The sequence below is a fragment of the Neovison vison genome, chromosome X (genome assembly GCF_020171115.1).
Source record: "Neovison vison isolate M4711 chromosome X, ASM_NN_V1, whole genome shotgun sequence".
Taxonomy (NCBI): domain Eukaryota; kingdom Metazoa; phylum Chordata; class Mammalia; order Carnivora; family Mustelidae; genus Neogale; species Neogale vison.
In genome coordinates, this window is record NC_058105.1 from 17,116,850 (window position 1) to 17,134,858 (window position 18,009).

Consider the following 18,009-nt stretch of genomic DNA (forward strand, 5'->3'; position numbering starts at 1 on the left):
AAGTCAGCTTCATAGGGTTAGCCCCCTCGTAGGCTAACTTTTCCTTCCTGTGGGGAGCTCTCCTTGGAGGGACTCTGTGCTCCTCTCGGTCTGGGAAGGCGAGGTAGAAAAAAGAGGGCTTCGGCCAGACCAGTACCCCCTAATTCCAAGCATGAGGCCTGACTCTGACCCGTGGAACCACTTTTCCTCAGGGAAGCTGTGGATTTCCTGTAATGAATGTAAGCGGCCCTCCTTATCCAGGCGTCACTACTACATTCGGAGAAATTCCGAGTTTTGTATCATGGATAGTCTCTGTAATTAGCTATCAAATTCCACTGGCCCGAGGAAGTGCGATTTCAGAGGCTTTCAAAGGCTTCTTCATTCGGACTTCTTTTGATTTCATTTACCTTTCTGAGAACAGGATGAAAGCAAAACAGAGCCAGACTTTCCCTGAACCACTTGAGGCTTTGCATGTACAAGGAGGAAAAGGTTCTCCAAACATTTAAAATCCAACTGCAGGGTGATTTCCAAAACGTCTCCCAGCTTCAGCGCCCCCCACCCCGCACCCCTGCCCCCAAATTCCAGGTGAATCGTTATCAATGAACTCACTTTTCCATCACTAACACTGTAACTTTTCTATCTTGTGTAAAGGTCATTGTTTGCAGTAAAGGGAAGAGCAACATGAAACAGTTCTGAAACCTGGCCCGGTCTATATGGTCTCCGACTTTTCTCTCTCATCTAGTAAATCCTAACTTGGCATTGTGTTTCATAACATGGCATTTTTCAGGCCTGGCTCTCGAAGGTGAGTATCGATTCCCCTGAGCCTTTCAAAGACATCTGGATAACATTCAAAAGTTTTTGCCTATGACATTTAGGTTTTAAACCACTGCCACATGGCTTGTTGGGAGTTTTAAAATTTTTTTATCTTTTAGAAATGGACGGGCATGGCTTGGGATCATCGCGCTACGTCTTCGAATCTCGGGGGTTTTCTCATCAATGTTATGGCGGTAATAATACTTGCACGTCTGGTCTGTCTCGTGGGGCTGTTGGGAAGAACAATCCGGATAAGGTACGGGGAAGCCCTTTGTGAGAAGCATGAAGGCTTAAAACAAATGCAAGAAAGTTGGAAAGGAGACAAGTTAACTGGGGTGATTAGGCAGTCCTGGAAACCAAGCCCCTCCTTCTCACATCCAGAGGCGTGTTGTCAGGGCCCCAAATTACCCTGCATGGCACCATCACGTTAAGCCCTGTTTCTTGGATGTAAACACCGCAAAAGATCAAATTCTAAGAAAAAAAAAAGATGGTCTGAACGGATATATTGCCTCAGTTTGAAGAACCCATAATAAGATTAGTGCAGGGGTAAGGAAACTTGGCAGGCTTAACGTTCTGTTAATATCAGCGACGCTGGGAGTGTGTTAAAGGTACATCGTTAATAGTGCAAGCCCTGTTTGCAGCCAAACTAAAGTGAGACAGATATTCCCCCTGGATTTCAGAATCATGGCTGGTTCAGGTGCAAACACAACGGCTCAGAGAAAGAGCCTCTGTTGATCTGCTCATCGGAGTCAGGAACTAAACGGTGCCTGTGAGAAGAGACAAATCCATCCTTCATTCTTTGATTTTTCTCTTTAACTGTCTCAGGGTTTCCCATTCTTGAGTGTTGTAGGGGCATCTGATAAACCCCAGATGGTTTAGAAGCACACAGAATCCTGCTTTATATTATCATCTTGTCTAGCTGCCGGCATGTGATTAAATGACCTTTTTGCCATAGGAGCAGTTACACTGAGGAAGATGAACTTTCCCTTCCACATGTGGGAGAAATGTTTTCCCTGCACAGATAGACCATCCGCCAAAAGCCTGGCATTGTTTCCAGTTGTCAAGAAATCACTGGCCTTTTTCCTCCGAAGAAGAGTCAATTCGTTGCCTAGTATCGAGCAGAAAAAAAGAAAAGTAAATACAGCATGATATTTCTGTACAGCAGTAAATTAGAAACGGTATGAGTGTATGTGAATACAACTGTGGAGTTTAAAACTGGGGTAGATCTGGCTGCGAGCTCAAGTTTGAAAGCTTTTTTTTTTTTTTTTTCCAGAAGTGAATTTGAGCTCCTGTAGTTACATCCAGGAAATACGAGCCATTACGAAGGCTGGGAATTGAGGGTAAGGCCAAAAAAAGGGTCTGGAAATGTAATTGTAATTGGGGAGGCCAAATGACAGAGGTTAAGCCCTGGGAAATGGAAAGGCAAATCGGTGTCTGAGAATTCCTGGGCCTGTGGCAGGTCTCTGGCTGTAGCCTGGCCATCGTACCCTCCACACTGGACCTGCTTTAAGGGAGGCTGCTGGAGGGTTGAGCTGGAGCCAAGATGTGTAGTCGAAGGAGAGCCTCTGAGAGCACATGCCCCCCTCAAACTTCTGAATCCTATAAAATCTTGATAATCTGGCACACCCCAAAGCTGGCACTGTGGCAAACCCAACAGTGAACTCGCAAGGAAAGATGCAAGATCTCAGTTAGGCCTGATCACTCTGGTGGCTAAAAACAAAACTGGGTAAGGACCATGAGGGTAAGAATTTTGCCCCAATCATTGTATCAACAGTGCTTGGAATCTAGTGACAGTTCAATAAATGTTGTTTGTAAAAAAAAAAAAGGCAATCTATATTAAAAACAAACAGAAAACCTGGCTTCCATGGCCCTTAAAAGAAATAGTCTTCAAGCTCATAGTATAATGTGAATACCTACAATGTACCAGACAATTTACCTATATTATCTCTAGTCCTCGCAAAGACCTTGCAAGGTTATGTTTCTCCTAGCATATGGAGAAGCCAAAGGAATATTGCAGTGGACACCAGTATTCTACGATTAACACTGTACTATATTTGTATTATCACATGAATTTATCTACCCATCAATTCATCAACCAAGGTTAAGCTTTTAATTCTTGTTTTTTTAAAAGAATTTATTGATTTATTTGACACAGAGAGCACAAGCAGGGGGAGCGGCAGGCAGAGGGAGAAGCAGGCTCCCCACTGAGCAGGGAGCCTGACATGGGGCACTCAACCCCAGGGCCCCGAGATCACAGCCCGAGCTGAAGTCACACGCCCAACCAACTGAGTCACCCAGGCGCCCCTTTAATCCTTGTTTTGTAAGTGAAGGCTCAACCGGGAGGGCAGCTGGCCTAAGGTCACCTAGCTAGTAAGTAACAGACCTGGAATTTGGACTCAGGACTCTCTGCCTCCAGAACCCACACTCACTCCCCCACGCTGCGGGGACTCTTGTGATCCCTGTGTTGCAACATCAGTTAAGGCAAGTAAACTAAAGAGCGGGATGAAACTGACCTGTGGTTGAAGTTACTAGTGACGAGTATTGACAGCAAAGGAACAGCCCAGGAAGGGCCTTTCATTCCGTAATCACAATTTGTGAAAAGCAGACTCATGCAGGACGGTTTGGAGCTCTACCTGTTCGGTAGCATACATTAAAGAGGAAGGGACAAATCATCACAGGGGATTTTTGTTGCGCTTGTTTTTAAGAAAGCAAGTTTCATGATGTGTCATGGGCCCAACACAGACTGGACTCCAGTGAAACACCATTTCTGTATATTCACAACCTCGTACACAAATTAAATATGAGCAAACAAAGCAGCAAGAATAGGTTAGATTTCCTATACTTTGCTTAATAAGGCAGGGAAATAGGCAAGACACTTCAGAAAGATTTCATAGAAAGGATTGACACAGGTCTCCTGACAGGGAAAAATTAATAATAAACCCTCCTAAAAGTTTACTACCATCATTTCCAGGCAATATAGTAACCTGTTAGACCCCCATGCTGCGAGATTTAGATAAACATAGTCTCTTACCTTTAGTACTTTACAATCTTCAGGAGTCAACATCAAAGCCCCAGTCGCTTAAAAATTTTAATGACGTAATTCTAAACATCTCTGACTGAGATTTCCGGAGATAAAGAAAATACAATAGAAGTACGTCTGTTTGTGTTACCATTCTTACAATATTGCTTACAACAAGCATGCCTGGGCTGCTCGTTAGAGGAGAAAAATTAGATTCTAAATGTTGCACACACTACTTGGATGAAGAAGAGCACCGACGGACCAACAAATATTTCTCAGGACTCTCCTGTGGAGATTGCACCCCCATTGCTGGGGTGTGTGTTGTGAGGGCTGCGTTCAGGCATCCATTCTACACATATGTGGGGGTCTGTGATGCTCTAGGTACTGTCCTCAAAGCGACGTATAGAAGTGTCAGATTCCTTCCTTCAAGGAGTTCAAAGTCACAGAAACACAGACTCAGAGCTGGGAGGAATCTTAGAATATAGACCACCTTCCTCAGTTGGAAGTTAAGGAAGCTGTGGGTTCAGAGATGCTAAGTTACTGGTCCAAGGTCACAGTGCTCGGAGTGGCAGAACAAGAATTAGAAACCAGCTCTTTGGACTGCTAGTCCCATGTTCCTTCCATTCTTCCAGTCGATTTGGGAAGACTGGATACTCCCACGTGAAACAGCTTCAGAACAATAGCAGACAAAAAGCTGCTAACAAACCATATGGTATTAACCATGAGTTTAACAGGAGTTAGAGGAGGACTGGAGACATCCAACAGAGCTTAAATCTTCTGAGTAATGACATGCAATTTATTTATGGCATGGGAGACTTGCTATGTTTCTGACATGTTGTAAGGATGAATGAGATGAAGGCATTCCAAGGAAGCAGTACTTCCCTCTGGATCTTATCATCTTGCTCTAAGAAGATATGTTTTGGTACACAGGCTTGCATCTCCTTTATTTACAACAGAAAACATGATATAAAATTGGCGGTGGGGGGATAATCAGTAAAATAAAATACGAAAGCTGAGGAGTCCAACTTCTGTTTTGCAATTTACACCAACATCTACCGAGACGCAAAATCTCACGAAAACTATATTTACTCTCTTCTGAGCATTGCTGAGTAAAAGTGAGCCAGAGAAGAAGAATGTTTCTATGGGGAAATTTTTGCAGGATAAACCTTTTAGTTCAAAATTTATCTTCAGATGGACTACGTGTTACCGGAATGTGTTTACGTGTTGTGATTTTAATAGGGACTCTCTATAAGTAGGGAAGGTGGGGATTTATTTTTGTAAAGAAAAGCATCACGGGGCTTTATTTGAAAACTATTTATGAAGTGACTACCATGGCACTGGGCACATCCTAGGATTCCTTTATTTTATATTATTTTTATTTTCTATCTGACGTGTACAAATACTTGGGGAAACTACCGTAAAAATGAATGACTGGAAAAACGGAGAAATAAAACCAAGATACAGGACCATTTTGAAACAATGATGAGATTCAACAGCGGGGCCAATTCATCATGGGCTTCCATGTGGCTGCGGTATCAAAATGCTATAAAATTTTCTAAAGGCTTTCTCTCCCTTTTTGTAGTTAAATTTGGCACAGACCGGTAGCCGGCAGTGCAGGGACCAGCACAAGCACACAGACCACACTTTGAGGCCCTTTCTTGAGAGTTGCTACTTTGGAAATTCCCCGAGACTTGGAACTGTGGATGGGGTTTGGGAAGTGGGATGGGAGAGGTGGTTGAGAAAGCACGAGTTTCTCCCTGTGGTGGTGGCTGTCGATTTTCCTTCCCCAAATTGCTGGGAATTCAGGGAGCTCTGAGGACCCTGATGGAAGGAAACAACGTGAGAGGTCAGCAGGTTGGAGGTCCTCTGTAGACCTCGGCTCCAGAGCATAAAGACTCAGGGAAAAAACAACAACAACAAAACAACACAGTAAAATTACTTATAGGTTCTACACACCATACGACAAAATAAATATATTACATTACGTAAAGCACTGTGTTTTTGGGGCCACGGTAATTCAAACCAAACCAAAGGATGTGTGAATTGCCATGTGGCACATAAAGCCAGGCTTCAGGCATGACCAGACTTTCGATTTAATGCTACCATAGTCTCAACTACCCAACTACAAACCCCTTAAATTGTTTAGAAAACCAAATATCTTATGCAAGAGATAAAATATTAGCTATAGATAGATAGATACACTATATCTGCCCAATCAAAAAAAAAAAAACAATCAATGGACTAGGGGTATGAAGAAATATGTTAGGAATCTAGATCAATATCCCTCATACAGAGACAGAACAGAATAATTTTTTATTTATAGTAATCAACATGATGCCACAAATAAAAATTTCAATAGTTTTTTCTCTCCCCCCACCCAAGTCTCAGACTCTGGCTTTATAAGAACCTCAGTATATTTTGTGGATTTACTGAGGGCTGAGCTTAGTCCCCGGTCTGAGGAGAGGCTATCTTTCCACAACTCATAATGCAAGCATCTCAGCCGGCCCTATTAATTTTCCATACACACGGAGCCAAACTCTGCCTGGGATTATTATGCAATTTTCAAAATGGCTTTAAGTCTTTCAACTTACAAAGTTACCATTTACATTGCACTGGCCTGCTGGCTGGGATGAATGAATGAACACTCTTTCCCAAAGGACCATAATTCATTCTCTGATCATAGCTTATACATTTGGGAGAATTGGGATCAGTGTGCCTGGCGCCTCCCCTCCTCTCCGCCCCACAAAGGAGTCATACACTGCAAGGGAAGGGGAGACAAAGTGGCTGTGTGCCACGGAGTGCAGAGGTGTAGCTAGGGAGGTGTCGACTGGGGCAGCAGCGGTCCAACGTATAAGCAACTGTCTACATGATGTGATTTCAGGTGCACCAAAAAAGGCCTCATTGCCCCTCAGTTTAAACACTCCCTTCCCACTGGCGAATGCCTGGAATTCCACAGTTTGGAGAGCTCTGTTCCTTTGGCTTAAAGCTTTGATCCCTGTTAAAATACCCGTACCCCTGGGTGGGCAGCCCCATTGTATCCTATCAGGCGGATAGACCATAGGCAGAGGAGTCCGAAACTTTCTTCTCTGAAAGCCGGTCTTGAGGGTAGCGGCAAGGAGGAGAAGGCCCTGTGCACCTGAGGGGGGTGGGGAGGGGAGGGCATCCTCTGGGGGTTGGGGAGGGCAGGCAAAGGGAACTGGGCCCAAGACAAACCATGTGTGCGTGTGTGGCCGTGTGCACGGCTGTGGAAGAGCCCCTCCCATGGCGGCAGCTGCTGAGGACCCTTTCTTAACTCTCTCCCAGAAACCTTGATTTATGCTGCTTTTGGAGCCATGGAACTAGACCCTCCTCCCAGCTACAGCGAGATAATAGCTGCTGGCTACAGCTGGGAATTCTCGAATTCTTTCAAACTGGAGACTAGGAATGAAAGGTGAAGAAAAGTTCTTCTGAGGTCCAAAGAGGAAAATGGGGCCCAACGGTGTCATCTAAATGCTTCCAGTGGGGCCCAAAAGCCCAGAACCATGAGTTGTAGAAAGCGAACACTGTCTCGGGCCGCACACCCTTTTGTGTTTCTCGACTGACTGATTGTTTCTCTTTGTCTCTTCCAGCTGGAGTAAGCACGAGTCACTGGCCTGACTCCTAATGCGAGGAAGGGAGCCTTGAAGGGGGTAAGATGGTTGTTTATGGAAAAGAGAAAAGAGAAAACCCAATCTTAATTCACAGTCACTCATCTGGGCAGTGGAGAGTATGGAATGGGACGGATTTGAGACTTCGCGAAAGGAACTGGATGTTTGTCCGTCCCGGGTCGATAGCTGTTCCTGCCCCAAAGTCTGATCTCCCTTGGGGTCTGTTCTAGTGCCTGAAATTCTACCGCCGGAGTCATCGCTTGGGGGCCGGAAGGCCAGAAAGAAAGTCTTTTAGGGGCCCTTAAAAAAATGGAACCACTTCTTAAGTGCAGCACATTTTATTCAGTCCGCGCTTAGGTTGGGTCAGAGCCTGGAAGAAGCTGCTTGGAGGAGGGGCAGACGTTTTGCTGCCAAAGACGTAGTCCTCCAAACCTCGGGGCCGGTGTGCCTACGAGCTAGTCCAAATCCTGGTCATTCACATAGCACCCCACAAGTTTTGCCATATCGTCACGTTCGCAATACACTTTAGTGTTTTTCTTCGAGCCAGCTCACGTTTTTATGGAAGGCAATTTGTGCCAGCTCCGTCTACTTCGCTTTGTCCTAACGCAGTCATGGGTTAGGGGCACTGCTCGTGTATATGTTTTTCTAACCCACATTAAAATAAATATCGATGAAAATAAGACCCAAAACCTTCGCTGGCCACCCCCATCATCAGGGATTCACACACTTTACTTTGGGAAGCCCTGCTCTGGCTCATACAAAGCATAGCACATAAAGAAGTTTATATTAAAAATAGGTCTGCATCCCTCATTTCAAGGTACTCAATACCCAGTAGTTGAAAACAACTGTTGCCTTTGTAGTTAGTTGCATGAGCTCTGGAAGATCATGAATTTATGGGAGGTCATGTCTTCCTCTGCGAGGTCATGAAATTCAATCAATGCTTGCCTTCCAATCTGCCCTTTGGTCACAGGGCTCCACAGGTGGAACATATCAAACTCACCAGCCAAATTATGACTCTTAATTGGTGTTTCTTTTAAAGTGGATATGTCATTTGTCAAATGTTCAATGCAGGCGCAGGCCTAGCCCCAGGCAAAATTATGAAGTAGGAGAAGAATGCCAGATACATAGGCGGCACTCAAATGTTTGTTGAAAAAAGAATGAATGAGCCCTCCGTCCTTGACTCCTCTCCCAGCCCCCACATCCACCAGGTCACTAAGACTTTTTCATTCTCCTCCCAAATACCGCTGTTAGGTTGTTTTTTTTTTTTTCCTTCCCCTTCCACATTGCCTTTAGTGCTTCTGGTCTGGATGATTTTCACAGCATTTTAACTGGCTTCCAGGCCTCGTTCTTCTCCAAGCCATTCTCCACAATCCACAAAGTTGCTGCAGAGATCTTTTCCTCAGGCAAATATGATCATGTCATCCTTCTGCTTAACATTCCCTTAAGTGGTTCCCCCGGCTCCTTGGCCTGGCTTCCAGGCTTCACCACCTGGCCCTTGCTCGCTCTCCTCGGCTCGGTGAGCTCTTCTGACCCGTCCCCCATCCCCAGGTTACTTGTACTTCCCACCCTCCAGTGGGGCCCTATAGGCTCTCCCTGCTCCATCTCTGTTCCTGCTGCTTCTTTTCCCTCAGCTCCTTTTGGCCTTGTAAGCCTGAGTTTAGGGTTCAATTTCTTCTGGGAAGCTGTCTCTGACCTACCCTCTCACCCCTTAGAACCCTGGCCTTGCTTCTGTCTTATCACTGACCATGTGCTGTGTTAACATTTTCTATTTGGTTGTTTTCCCCATTCGACTTGTAGCTCTTTGAAGTTAAGTACCAAGGGTTAATCTTTGGATCCTCAGTGTCTGTTTACATCCCACGTGTCGGGTGCATAGTAGGAGTTCAAATATTTGTTACTGAATGAAGGAGTGAATGAATGAGCGAGCTCCTCAGCAACCTGACCTGCCTTTACCTCTTTCCTCAGCCCCCAAGTTCTGGCACATGGCCTTCTCTTCCCTGGCCTGGTACTCCGGGAAAATTCGTGACCCTTTGAGGGAAGCCCCTTGAAGAGAGCTCTCCCTTTTCTTTCCTTATCAAAACCTACTTTTACCTAGATCAGAAACAACATGATCAGATGATAAACGAATCCACACTGATAAACTAATCCACATGTTAAATCGTGTCATTGTATGAGAACTTTTTGAGTTCCTACCCCGTACAAGGCACCGTGCTGAGACGCATGTTGGGGGGGGGGCGGTTCACAGAGGAGAATAGGAGAGTTAAAGATCCCTACTACCTACAGGCACATGGGTAATGACTAAATGCATTCCTCCTTTGAGAGGTATTTCAAAGAACTGGATTTCTAATGGAGAAATTTAAGCAGGAGAGGTGGGGATTTGGGTCTAGGAGACAGTTCAAACAGCCTTTTCTACTCCATCTATGAAACAGGCAAGCTCTGAATCTGCTGTGTCCAATGATTTTCTAATGAGTTAGGCTGGCGTTAAGCCCCAGGTTATTTTGTTGTTACCAGTTATGCTTTGCTTCGTGAAGGGTCACCCGGGGCTATCTTGCAGGAGACAGATTCTTGTAACATCCTGGGATTAGGTGATTTCTCTGACTTTGTGTGGCTCTTTGGAATCAAACACAGCAAATCCCCCAGGTTTGTAGACTTTTTAGATACAGGAGTCAAAGATGAGGCAGACTGTGAACCCCTCGGTGGTCGCCAGCTGCCCCTGAATGTGACTATTCGTGGGCCGGGTTTGAGAACCCGGCCGGGGCTGCTGCGTTGGGAAGACCCTTTGAGGGAAGCCCCTGGAAGAGAGCAGGAAGAGGAGGTAGGATTTTGTGCGGAGGAGGAAGACCTCGGGTGGCTTCGGTGGCCAGAAGCGAGCTGGACCGGACTGGCAGGAGGCCTGTGGCAAAGCAGAGAGCCCCCCCCCATCACCCCCTCCCCCAGGCCAGTGAGCCTCCGCGCACCCCGAGGAAGGATGGAGAGGTTGCAAAAATCCTGAAGGGAAAAGCCCTGCCGGCTGTAGGCCAATGAGCGGCGGGAAGGAGGAGTGAGGCTGGGGAACTTCTCCCAGAGCCAGTCAGAGGGGATGGCTGCTGGGAAGCCAATCAGCGCGCTGGAGCCCGCAGCCCCTCTGCAGTAGTTATGCCAGAGCGCCCTGGGTAGAGCGGCGGCGAGCGGGCAGCTGGGCTGGGCCGCCAGGAGCCACCGCACACGCTCGGCGCCCTCCTCCCCGCCGCCCCCGCCCGGTCCCCGCGCCGCCGAGCCCCAGCCCACCCCGCAGCCCGGCGCCCCGCACCCGCAGGCTCGCCGCCGCTCGGCAGCCACCGCCCCCTGGCCGCGCGCTTGGCCTCGCCCCGCCCCGCCCGGTCCCTCGTCGCCCCGCCCCGCCCGCCGGCCCCGCCCCGCCCGAGCAGCCGAGCTGTTCCCGCCCTCGCCCCGCGCCCAGGTAGCTGCGAGGAAACTTTTGCCGCGGCTGGGTAGCGGCACGTCTCCCGCTCCTCAGGGCCGCTGCCAGCCTTGCCGAATCTCGGGACCGCTCTCGCCCTCGCTGCCACTCTCCCGCGCTCTCCTCGCTGCCCGCGAAGCAGGATGGCGGGGACCGTGCGCACCGCGTGCTTGGTGGTGGCGATGCTGCTCAGCTTGGACTGCCCGGGACAGGCGCAGCCCCCGCCGCCGCCGCCGGACGCCACCTGTCACCAGGTCCGCTCCTTCTTCCAGAGACTGCAGCCCGGACTCAAGTGGGTGCCCGAAACCCCCGTACCAGGTGAGGAGGCGTCCCCGCGCGCGTCCCCCAGCGCCCGGAGGGGAGCCGGGGGCGCGTGGCCACCGTACCCCGGGAGCGCTGGCCTCGTGGAGCCGCGTTCGTGCGCCCCGCCGCTGGGCACCTGGGAGTGGTCGCTGAGCCCGGGGCCCGGCCAGGTCTACCGGGGGAGGGCGGAGGGTTGAGCGTGGACCGTGTCCTCCTCTCCCGGGCTCGCTCTGCTGTCAGGGAAGGTACGGGTGGGAGGCACGGCGGGGAGGGCCTCCTCACAAGCGCCCATTTTTTGGGGAGGGCAGGAAGGTGGGAGCTGCTTCCCCGGGCCTCGGCGAACTGGCGCCCCGCCGCCGAGCCGGTGTCTCGAGCATTTGCCACCCTCGCTTGCACGAACGTGCCACCGTTTCAGCCGGAGCCGGACCGTGGCTACGGCCGGCCATTCTCTCCCCAACCTGCCCCCTACGCTCTCCTTTCCGTAGCCTGGGTTCCGGGGTTTGCGGGCCCAAGTGCAGACAAAGTTGGGGACAGATCTCCGAATCCGCAGTGGCAGGTAGAGTGCACGCTGGCGGAAACTTTGGAACAGGAGGGTCCCCAAGAGGAGGATGACCGGACCTTTCCCTTCAAAACAGCGTCCCTTATCTATGTTGGCCAAATCGCTTCGAAAACGGTGCTGCAGGCTGGGGAGCAGGAGTCCAAAGATGATTTAACTCCTCCCCTTCTCAAATTCATCTGCCTTCTTGACAGGCTGGACCCTGGAGGGGAGATGATTTTAGGTGGAGGAAAGTTTCCGAACGCCTGCCTTTTGTTCTGCACAATCAGATCGTGTTGTAAGGGCATATTTTAACCTTAGCCGAGGGCTGCCGCTGTCAACAGATGAATATTAATGGCCCTGTGTGATTGACTGTCCCGCGGTTGGACTCCTAAAAGCCTGCCTTAGAATCCAATTAGTACAAGTTGCTACACTGACAATGCGGGCAAGAAGAGTTGGTATGAAACAGGTTAATTTATCGGAGGCGCGCTCTGCAGAAGCGGCCGGTGGTGTTCGCAAACCGTGAGCCGTCCGTGGCCTTCGGGGGTCTCTTCCCAGCCGGTGCCTCCAGCGAGGCGCGCGTCCCGCGCTTCGGAGGGATGGGGAGCAGCCTTCGTCAAAAACTTGGCTCGTGGCTCTCAACAAGTCAGAGAGGCGGGCCTGATGGTTGGACCAAGTTGGGAAGGCGATGCGCGCCCTGTGGGCGCTGCCAGCGAGCAGTTCACTAGCGGGAGGTTACCTAGGCAGCCAGCGGCGCCCTCAGCCTCAGCCTTTTCTTTAGGTGGATGAAAAGAGCCGAGGGAGCCTGCTGTTTGGTTGCAAAGGTAATTGGTCACCCCTTTTGGCAACCGAAATGCGTTTGCGCATATGTTAAATATTGCGTTGCAGGATTTCGCTCTATGGGAGGGGAGAACTACCTCTTCCACTCTTAAGTGTTAATAACGTACCACGTGGGCGTGTGCAAGAGCTGTAAGGGGCAACCTATGAATCAGTTGCACAGAGCTGAAACAACAGGCGAAATCTCTGTGCCCTCGAAGTGCCGTGGTAATTAGATTGCGAAGGCCAGAGAACACGCTTTTGTTGATAATGTAAAAATTGGTCCTCACAGGGTGAGTCCCCGCCAGATGAATGGTTCCGGGGTTGGGGTTGGGGCCACATTCGGCTGATTCGAAGCCAGGGAGGAAAGGTTGTGCTTAAAAGAAGAAAAAGACCAGAAGGAACATACTGATACTCATTTAGCAACCCCCTCCCTCTACACTCACTCCTGCTGGCGCGGGCCCTTCCCTCCTCCCCAGCTCTCCGGCTGCCTGCCTCTTTGCGGCGGCCTCTGTATACAAGTACTGGGAGGGCCCACACACTGTGTGTAAGAGATTTGGCCCGGGCTCTCTCCCTGCGAGCTCCCTCACTCCACGCCTAAGGATGGCCATACTATACAGAACAGGAATTCCTAAGGGGGACTCCCCCCACCCCTTTCTTCCAGCATTTCCCAAACTCTGTAGGCAAAATCACTTTCCAATGGTTTTCATAAAAACCCAACTTCCCTACTTCACTTCTGTTTAACAGCTGGGTGCGGAGGCCAGCACCTTCTACATGGTGGGCAGGCACTGTTATGACTCGTGCTGGAGTAAAGCCAAACTTCAAATGTGGTGACACCCAGGCAGCGACCATATATCCTGGATTTTCCAGGGTCTGTGCAGATTTCCGGGACTCTTGACTTGCCATGAAAACCATGTGTCCCAAATTTCCCTTTGGTGACTCTGGGCACTGTAGAACGAGAAACATGGTGAAAATCCTAATGTCCAGGAGTGGAAAGAACTCATCAGTATTTCAGAGAAGAGATGATAATGGCCGACTAAATACAATGGCAAGCACATCATTTCAAAGCGAATAAATGTGTCATTTGCTGCTGTCGTTCAGTGGCTGGAAATTGAAAGAGAGCTGCAAATTATTTGGTAGTTATGAACCATCAAGATGACCGCTTGACTTTCTCCCTTCTCTGTATTTTAAGCCATGTTCAGTTTGCCCGCATCACTGTATTAACTGCTAATTAAAGCTCTCTTTGTCCCAGGTAAAATGAGATTTGGTCACAGTAAGGAGAAATCCTCAAGAATGTCCTGTCTCACTTAAGGGGAGCATTTGGGATTGACTGCTAACTTCGGCTATTAGCAGAATTGGGTTAGAATAGATAAGGTACATTTCTTATGTAAAATTTAAAATCTGCCAGCCTAAAAAATAAATGGTGCTAAAGGGCTACACCAGCCTTCCACAAAGTTCATCTAAAGCCTTGCGATCTCGTGTTCCCATTTCTTTTAGAGTGTTCAAAGGCACGGGATAACAATTCTAAATAACATGTCCCCCAAATCCATAGATCTTTTCATACCACCCCCCCCTTTTAAGGATTTGTAGCTTGGAAAGCACCACAGATGGAAACCAGGCACACAGAGTTAGCATTTGGCAGAAAAATCCATATAACTGACTTTCAGTGTAGCTCTTTTGCCCTTATTTAATTTAGAAAAATTCAGAAAAAAGCCAATGAGCTCATAAGTCTGGATGTTTATTTTGTTTTGCTTAACCTACCCACAGGCGCAATCAAGAATGGATACAATTTTAGGCAAGGAAAGTGAGCTAGTAATCAGACAATGATGTTTCCAATTGTCTCAAGGGAATGTTACAGAAGTCTGAAAAAAAAATTCCTCTAAACAAAAATCAAGTGTAATTCACTTTATGAATGCCATACACCGCTTTTGTGGGGGGGGGTGCTGGTGGTGAAGGGGACAGACGGGAAGGAGAAAATCAATCAAACTGTGGTAGTGTTGCAACTCCCCAAAGATTGAGGGATCTTGCCTTAGAGGGCCCTGGAAAGTGCAGGGACCAATCCCAGGAAGGCCAGACTCCCGTGTGGGTCAAAGGCAACCCGGAAGAGGCAAGCCCGACTTGAGAGTTTCTCAAAATAGACGAAACACCCTAAAAATAAAAATCAGCATTCTTGAAACAAAGACAGAGTTTGCTCTTGGTTGTAGTTGTTGTTTTAAAGTGTGAGAACTAGCCACCAGGTCTGGGTGGTCTGGGTGGCCAGCTGCAGTCCCCCAATTAGTTAGAAGCAGCTCCCGGTCCTAAGGTCGGGAGAGAGAACAAGGCCCCTGTGGGTGTGGGAGGACTTTCTCTGTCCTGAGGCCGCCCTGGAGGGGGAGGTGAGCAGGTGATTGATTCACCCTTTGACCAAGTCACACTATTGCCCCCCTAACTGGGAACAGTTGGGAGGACCCTTTAGAGTGGGGTCAGAATCGATTTCTAAGGTGGGACCGGGCTGGGCTTGGAGGACAGGGTGGGGCCGGGTCAGGAGGTGGCTGGTGGTCGGTGGAGCGCCTGGGCCTTCGAGAAGCCTGAGCCTGGCGCTCCTTGGCCGGGCCCCCGTGAGGTGTTGGAGGTGCCGAGAGGAGTAAGACACAGCCCCTTTTGTCAAGGCGCTCACAGTCTAGTGGGGGAGCCTACGAGTAAACAGACTTCTCAGGACACTTGTAGGATTAAATAGGGTGAAAAGGGCTAGAAAATACCTCCAGGAAATTGGCTGAAATGGTCACAATAGCCAGCCTGGCCAAGGGAAAAGAACTGAAGAGATGAAGTGGGAGATAGGGCAGATGCTCTTAATAGGGCCGCCATCTTAAAGAGAGTTTTCTTAATTCTTGGAGCAAATTCCACACAAGCATTAGGAGATGCATGCAAGAGATGATTCTGGTGGATGCTAGATGACACAGATGGTGTCAGTTTTGCAATTTCTTTTTTCTTATGGGCTGGGAGATTGCATCCAATCTTTTGACGCAATATTTTTGAGCATTCTGCTACTTTCATCTTGAGAGTTGCAATGTTTGCTGTTCGCCGTAGCCTAGAAAAAGGCTGCTTATTAGCAACCTGGGAAGAAAGAGGCCTGGGTTTGTCTGCTGTGAGACAAGACAGAAAATATGTTTTCTCCTTAAATGGCAGCTATCAATGACCACGCCAACTTTAGTGTTTGATGCATATACAAAAGCATGGGTCTTAAGAGGTATCTTATTACTCATTTCTAAGAAAATTGAAGATAATCACTTATAACTTGTGCACACGATACATCATTTGGAAAGAATTTCACTAGGGATCATATTGCTCAACTGAAAAGTTCTGGCATGCTGAATTTGTACATTTTTGTGAATGCTTCCTTTACTCTGATCTCTCGCTTTTTTCTGCATATGGTTATTTGTATGTTTTAGATTAGAAGCTTCTTAAAGGGAAAGCACTGCATTTGGTGCAGTGTTGAGCACAATACCAAGAGCTCCACAGCACATTTAGTATATCATCGACGATGATAGAATTTCGCGATCATGATGTATTCCCTATGAACGCTCAGATACTTTCCTAAGCTCTATGTCATCTTACTTATTTTAAGAAACCTAAATCCAGCTTGTTCGGGGACACTGTTGGGGTACGTGGACAAACTTTTCAGGCTACATATATCTGGCCTGGAGCCAGATTCAGTCTTTCCTCAGTTAGCTGGCAACTCGTACCATCGGTTAAGTGCTTATTAATGTCGAGGAGCCAAAGCACAGATTGAAATTAGCAACATTGTTATGACTGGCATAGTATCATTACAGAGCCACAATTATTATGGCCATCTCTTAAATCGAACTCTCTTTGATTTAATGTCAGCTGGACCTTTCTTGCTAGCATTGACATTACCGTACTTGGGGGTCGAGCTGTAACACATGCGTGTGTTTCTGTAGCCTGGGATCGGAATTTGTGCAGAGGCTCAATCCAAGAGCCCATACCGGGAGCCAACATCTATTCGGCCCTAGCCAAGCTTGCAAAGGGGTTTGAAGTTTTGGGTAAGCTAGGGTCTAATGGAAAGTGTGGGCAGACCCCCCCTCCACACACACTCATCTGCCCATATTTAGCAAATTGTCTGACTTGAAACAGGATCCCCAGCGCTTCATTAAGAAATGAGCATCAGAGAATAGAATCCAAACCATGGGCCCCAGACTGGCTTTAGAGACAGCATAATGTAATGGGAATTTACCTTCTGAGATAGAATGACAGGGAGAACACGTGTCAGAAAGCGAAGTGAAGGTGGGCATACTGGCAGAGAAAATGTGCATTTTGAAATGCTGCGTGTGTGGAGAAAACCCTCATTGGAGCGTGGTAGTCTCACGTGAAGACCTCACTGAATGTACAAAGTGAAGAAGATTTAGTTCTGTACTTCAAATCAGGCCAATTAAACCTCAATTGTCCGAGTGCTAATTATTAGAAATACTTGTCCACCATTTTTCAACAAAAATGAATTCAGACTGATTACCGAGAAAGGCCTCTCTTTGTATGTAGCTGGACAAAGCCTTATTTGAGAGTTTGTATTTTTCCTCATGAGTAAAAGAGAGTCAGTGTTAGGAGCGAAATGCATTAATAAATTAAATAGTTAATAGTAATTAAATTAATTAAATTAATAGTAATTAAATAGTTAATTACTTCCAGTAGCTGAAATTGTATTTATATGCTAGATTAGTAAATCTACTAAGCTCTCTGAAGTATACTTAATAGGCTTATATTGATAAATAATTGATAGGGAGGGAGATAAAATACAAGTGAAAGTGGCAATAAGAAGGGACAGGGAAGTTAAAGCCTTTATTAAAAAAAAAAACAAAAAACCTCCATTCACTGTATTCTATCCATTCACCTGAAAGTTGAATGATGTACATTTCTCAGAAGTGAGGATTTTGAGAATATCCTGTGTTTTTCAGAATTTTCAAAATGTGGCATGCATTTATTTCTTGTATAAATCCAGAATAAGGCAGAATTCTAGACTATAATTTTAGCTGGCCTTTTCGAGTCTGCCTTTTGGAAATAAGTTTATGACTGGAAAATTAGAACTCCTGAGTATGGCATCTTTAAGGTATGTATCTCCCGTCTTGTAGTACAGATCATAAGTGCTTGATAAATATTTGTCGCCTAAATGAATGATTGGAAGTAGAAATGTATTACAAACATAAAATTTCCACAAAGCTAATATTTAAGTAGTTGATTCACTTTTACTAATATATTAAGGTTTCTAAAAAAGCAACTCCTTTTTCAGGTCAAAACTCCATCTGTTGTCTATAGGTAAGTGGCAAAGGACTGGTTGAATTCATGTGACTGTACTGAAATTCCCCAAAAGAAGTAGACTTTAGGCAAATCTTTCCAAGAGGTAAGTATTCTACGCTTGGTTACAAGGCTAGTCTAAGAAGTTTATAGATAAATTAAATATATCCACATATAGATAAATGCATTTATTTACTTT

The 18,009-nt window shown here is 47.2% G+C and overlaps 1 protein-coding gene across 1 annotated transcript in view; it reads left to right on the plus strand.

The window, feature by feature from the left end:
- The first annotated feature begins 10,864 nt into the window (after nt 1-10,864).
- GPC3 (glypican 3) overlaps nt 10,865-18,009 on the plus strand; it is a 397,932-nt gene continuing 390,787 nt past the window's right edge. Inside the window, exon 1 of the mRNA XM_044234977.1 lies at nt 10,865-11,191. Coding sequence (XP_044090912.1) covers nt 11,017-11,191 — 175 coding nt within the window. The 5' untranslated portion in view covers nt 10,865-11,016. The remainder of the gene's footprint in view (nt 11,192-18,009) is intronic.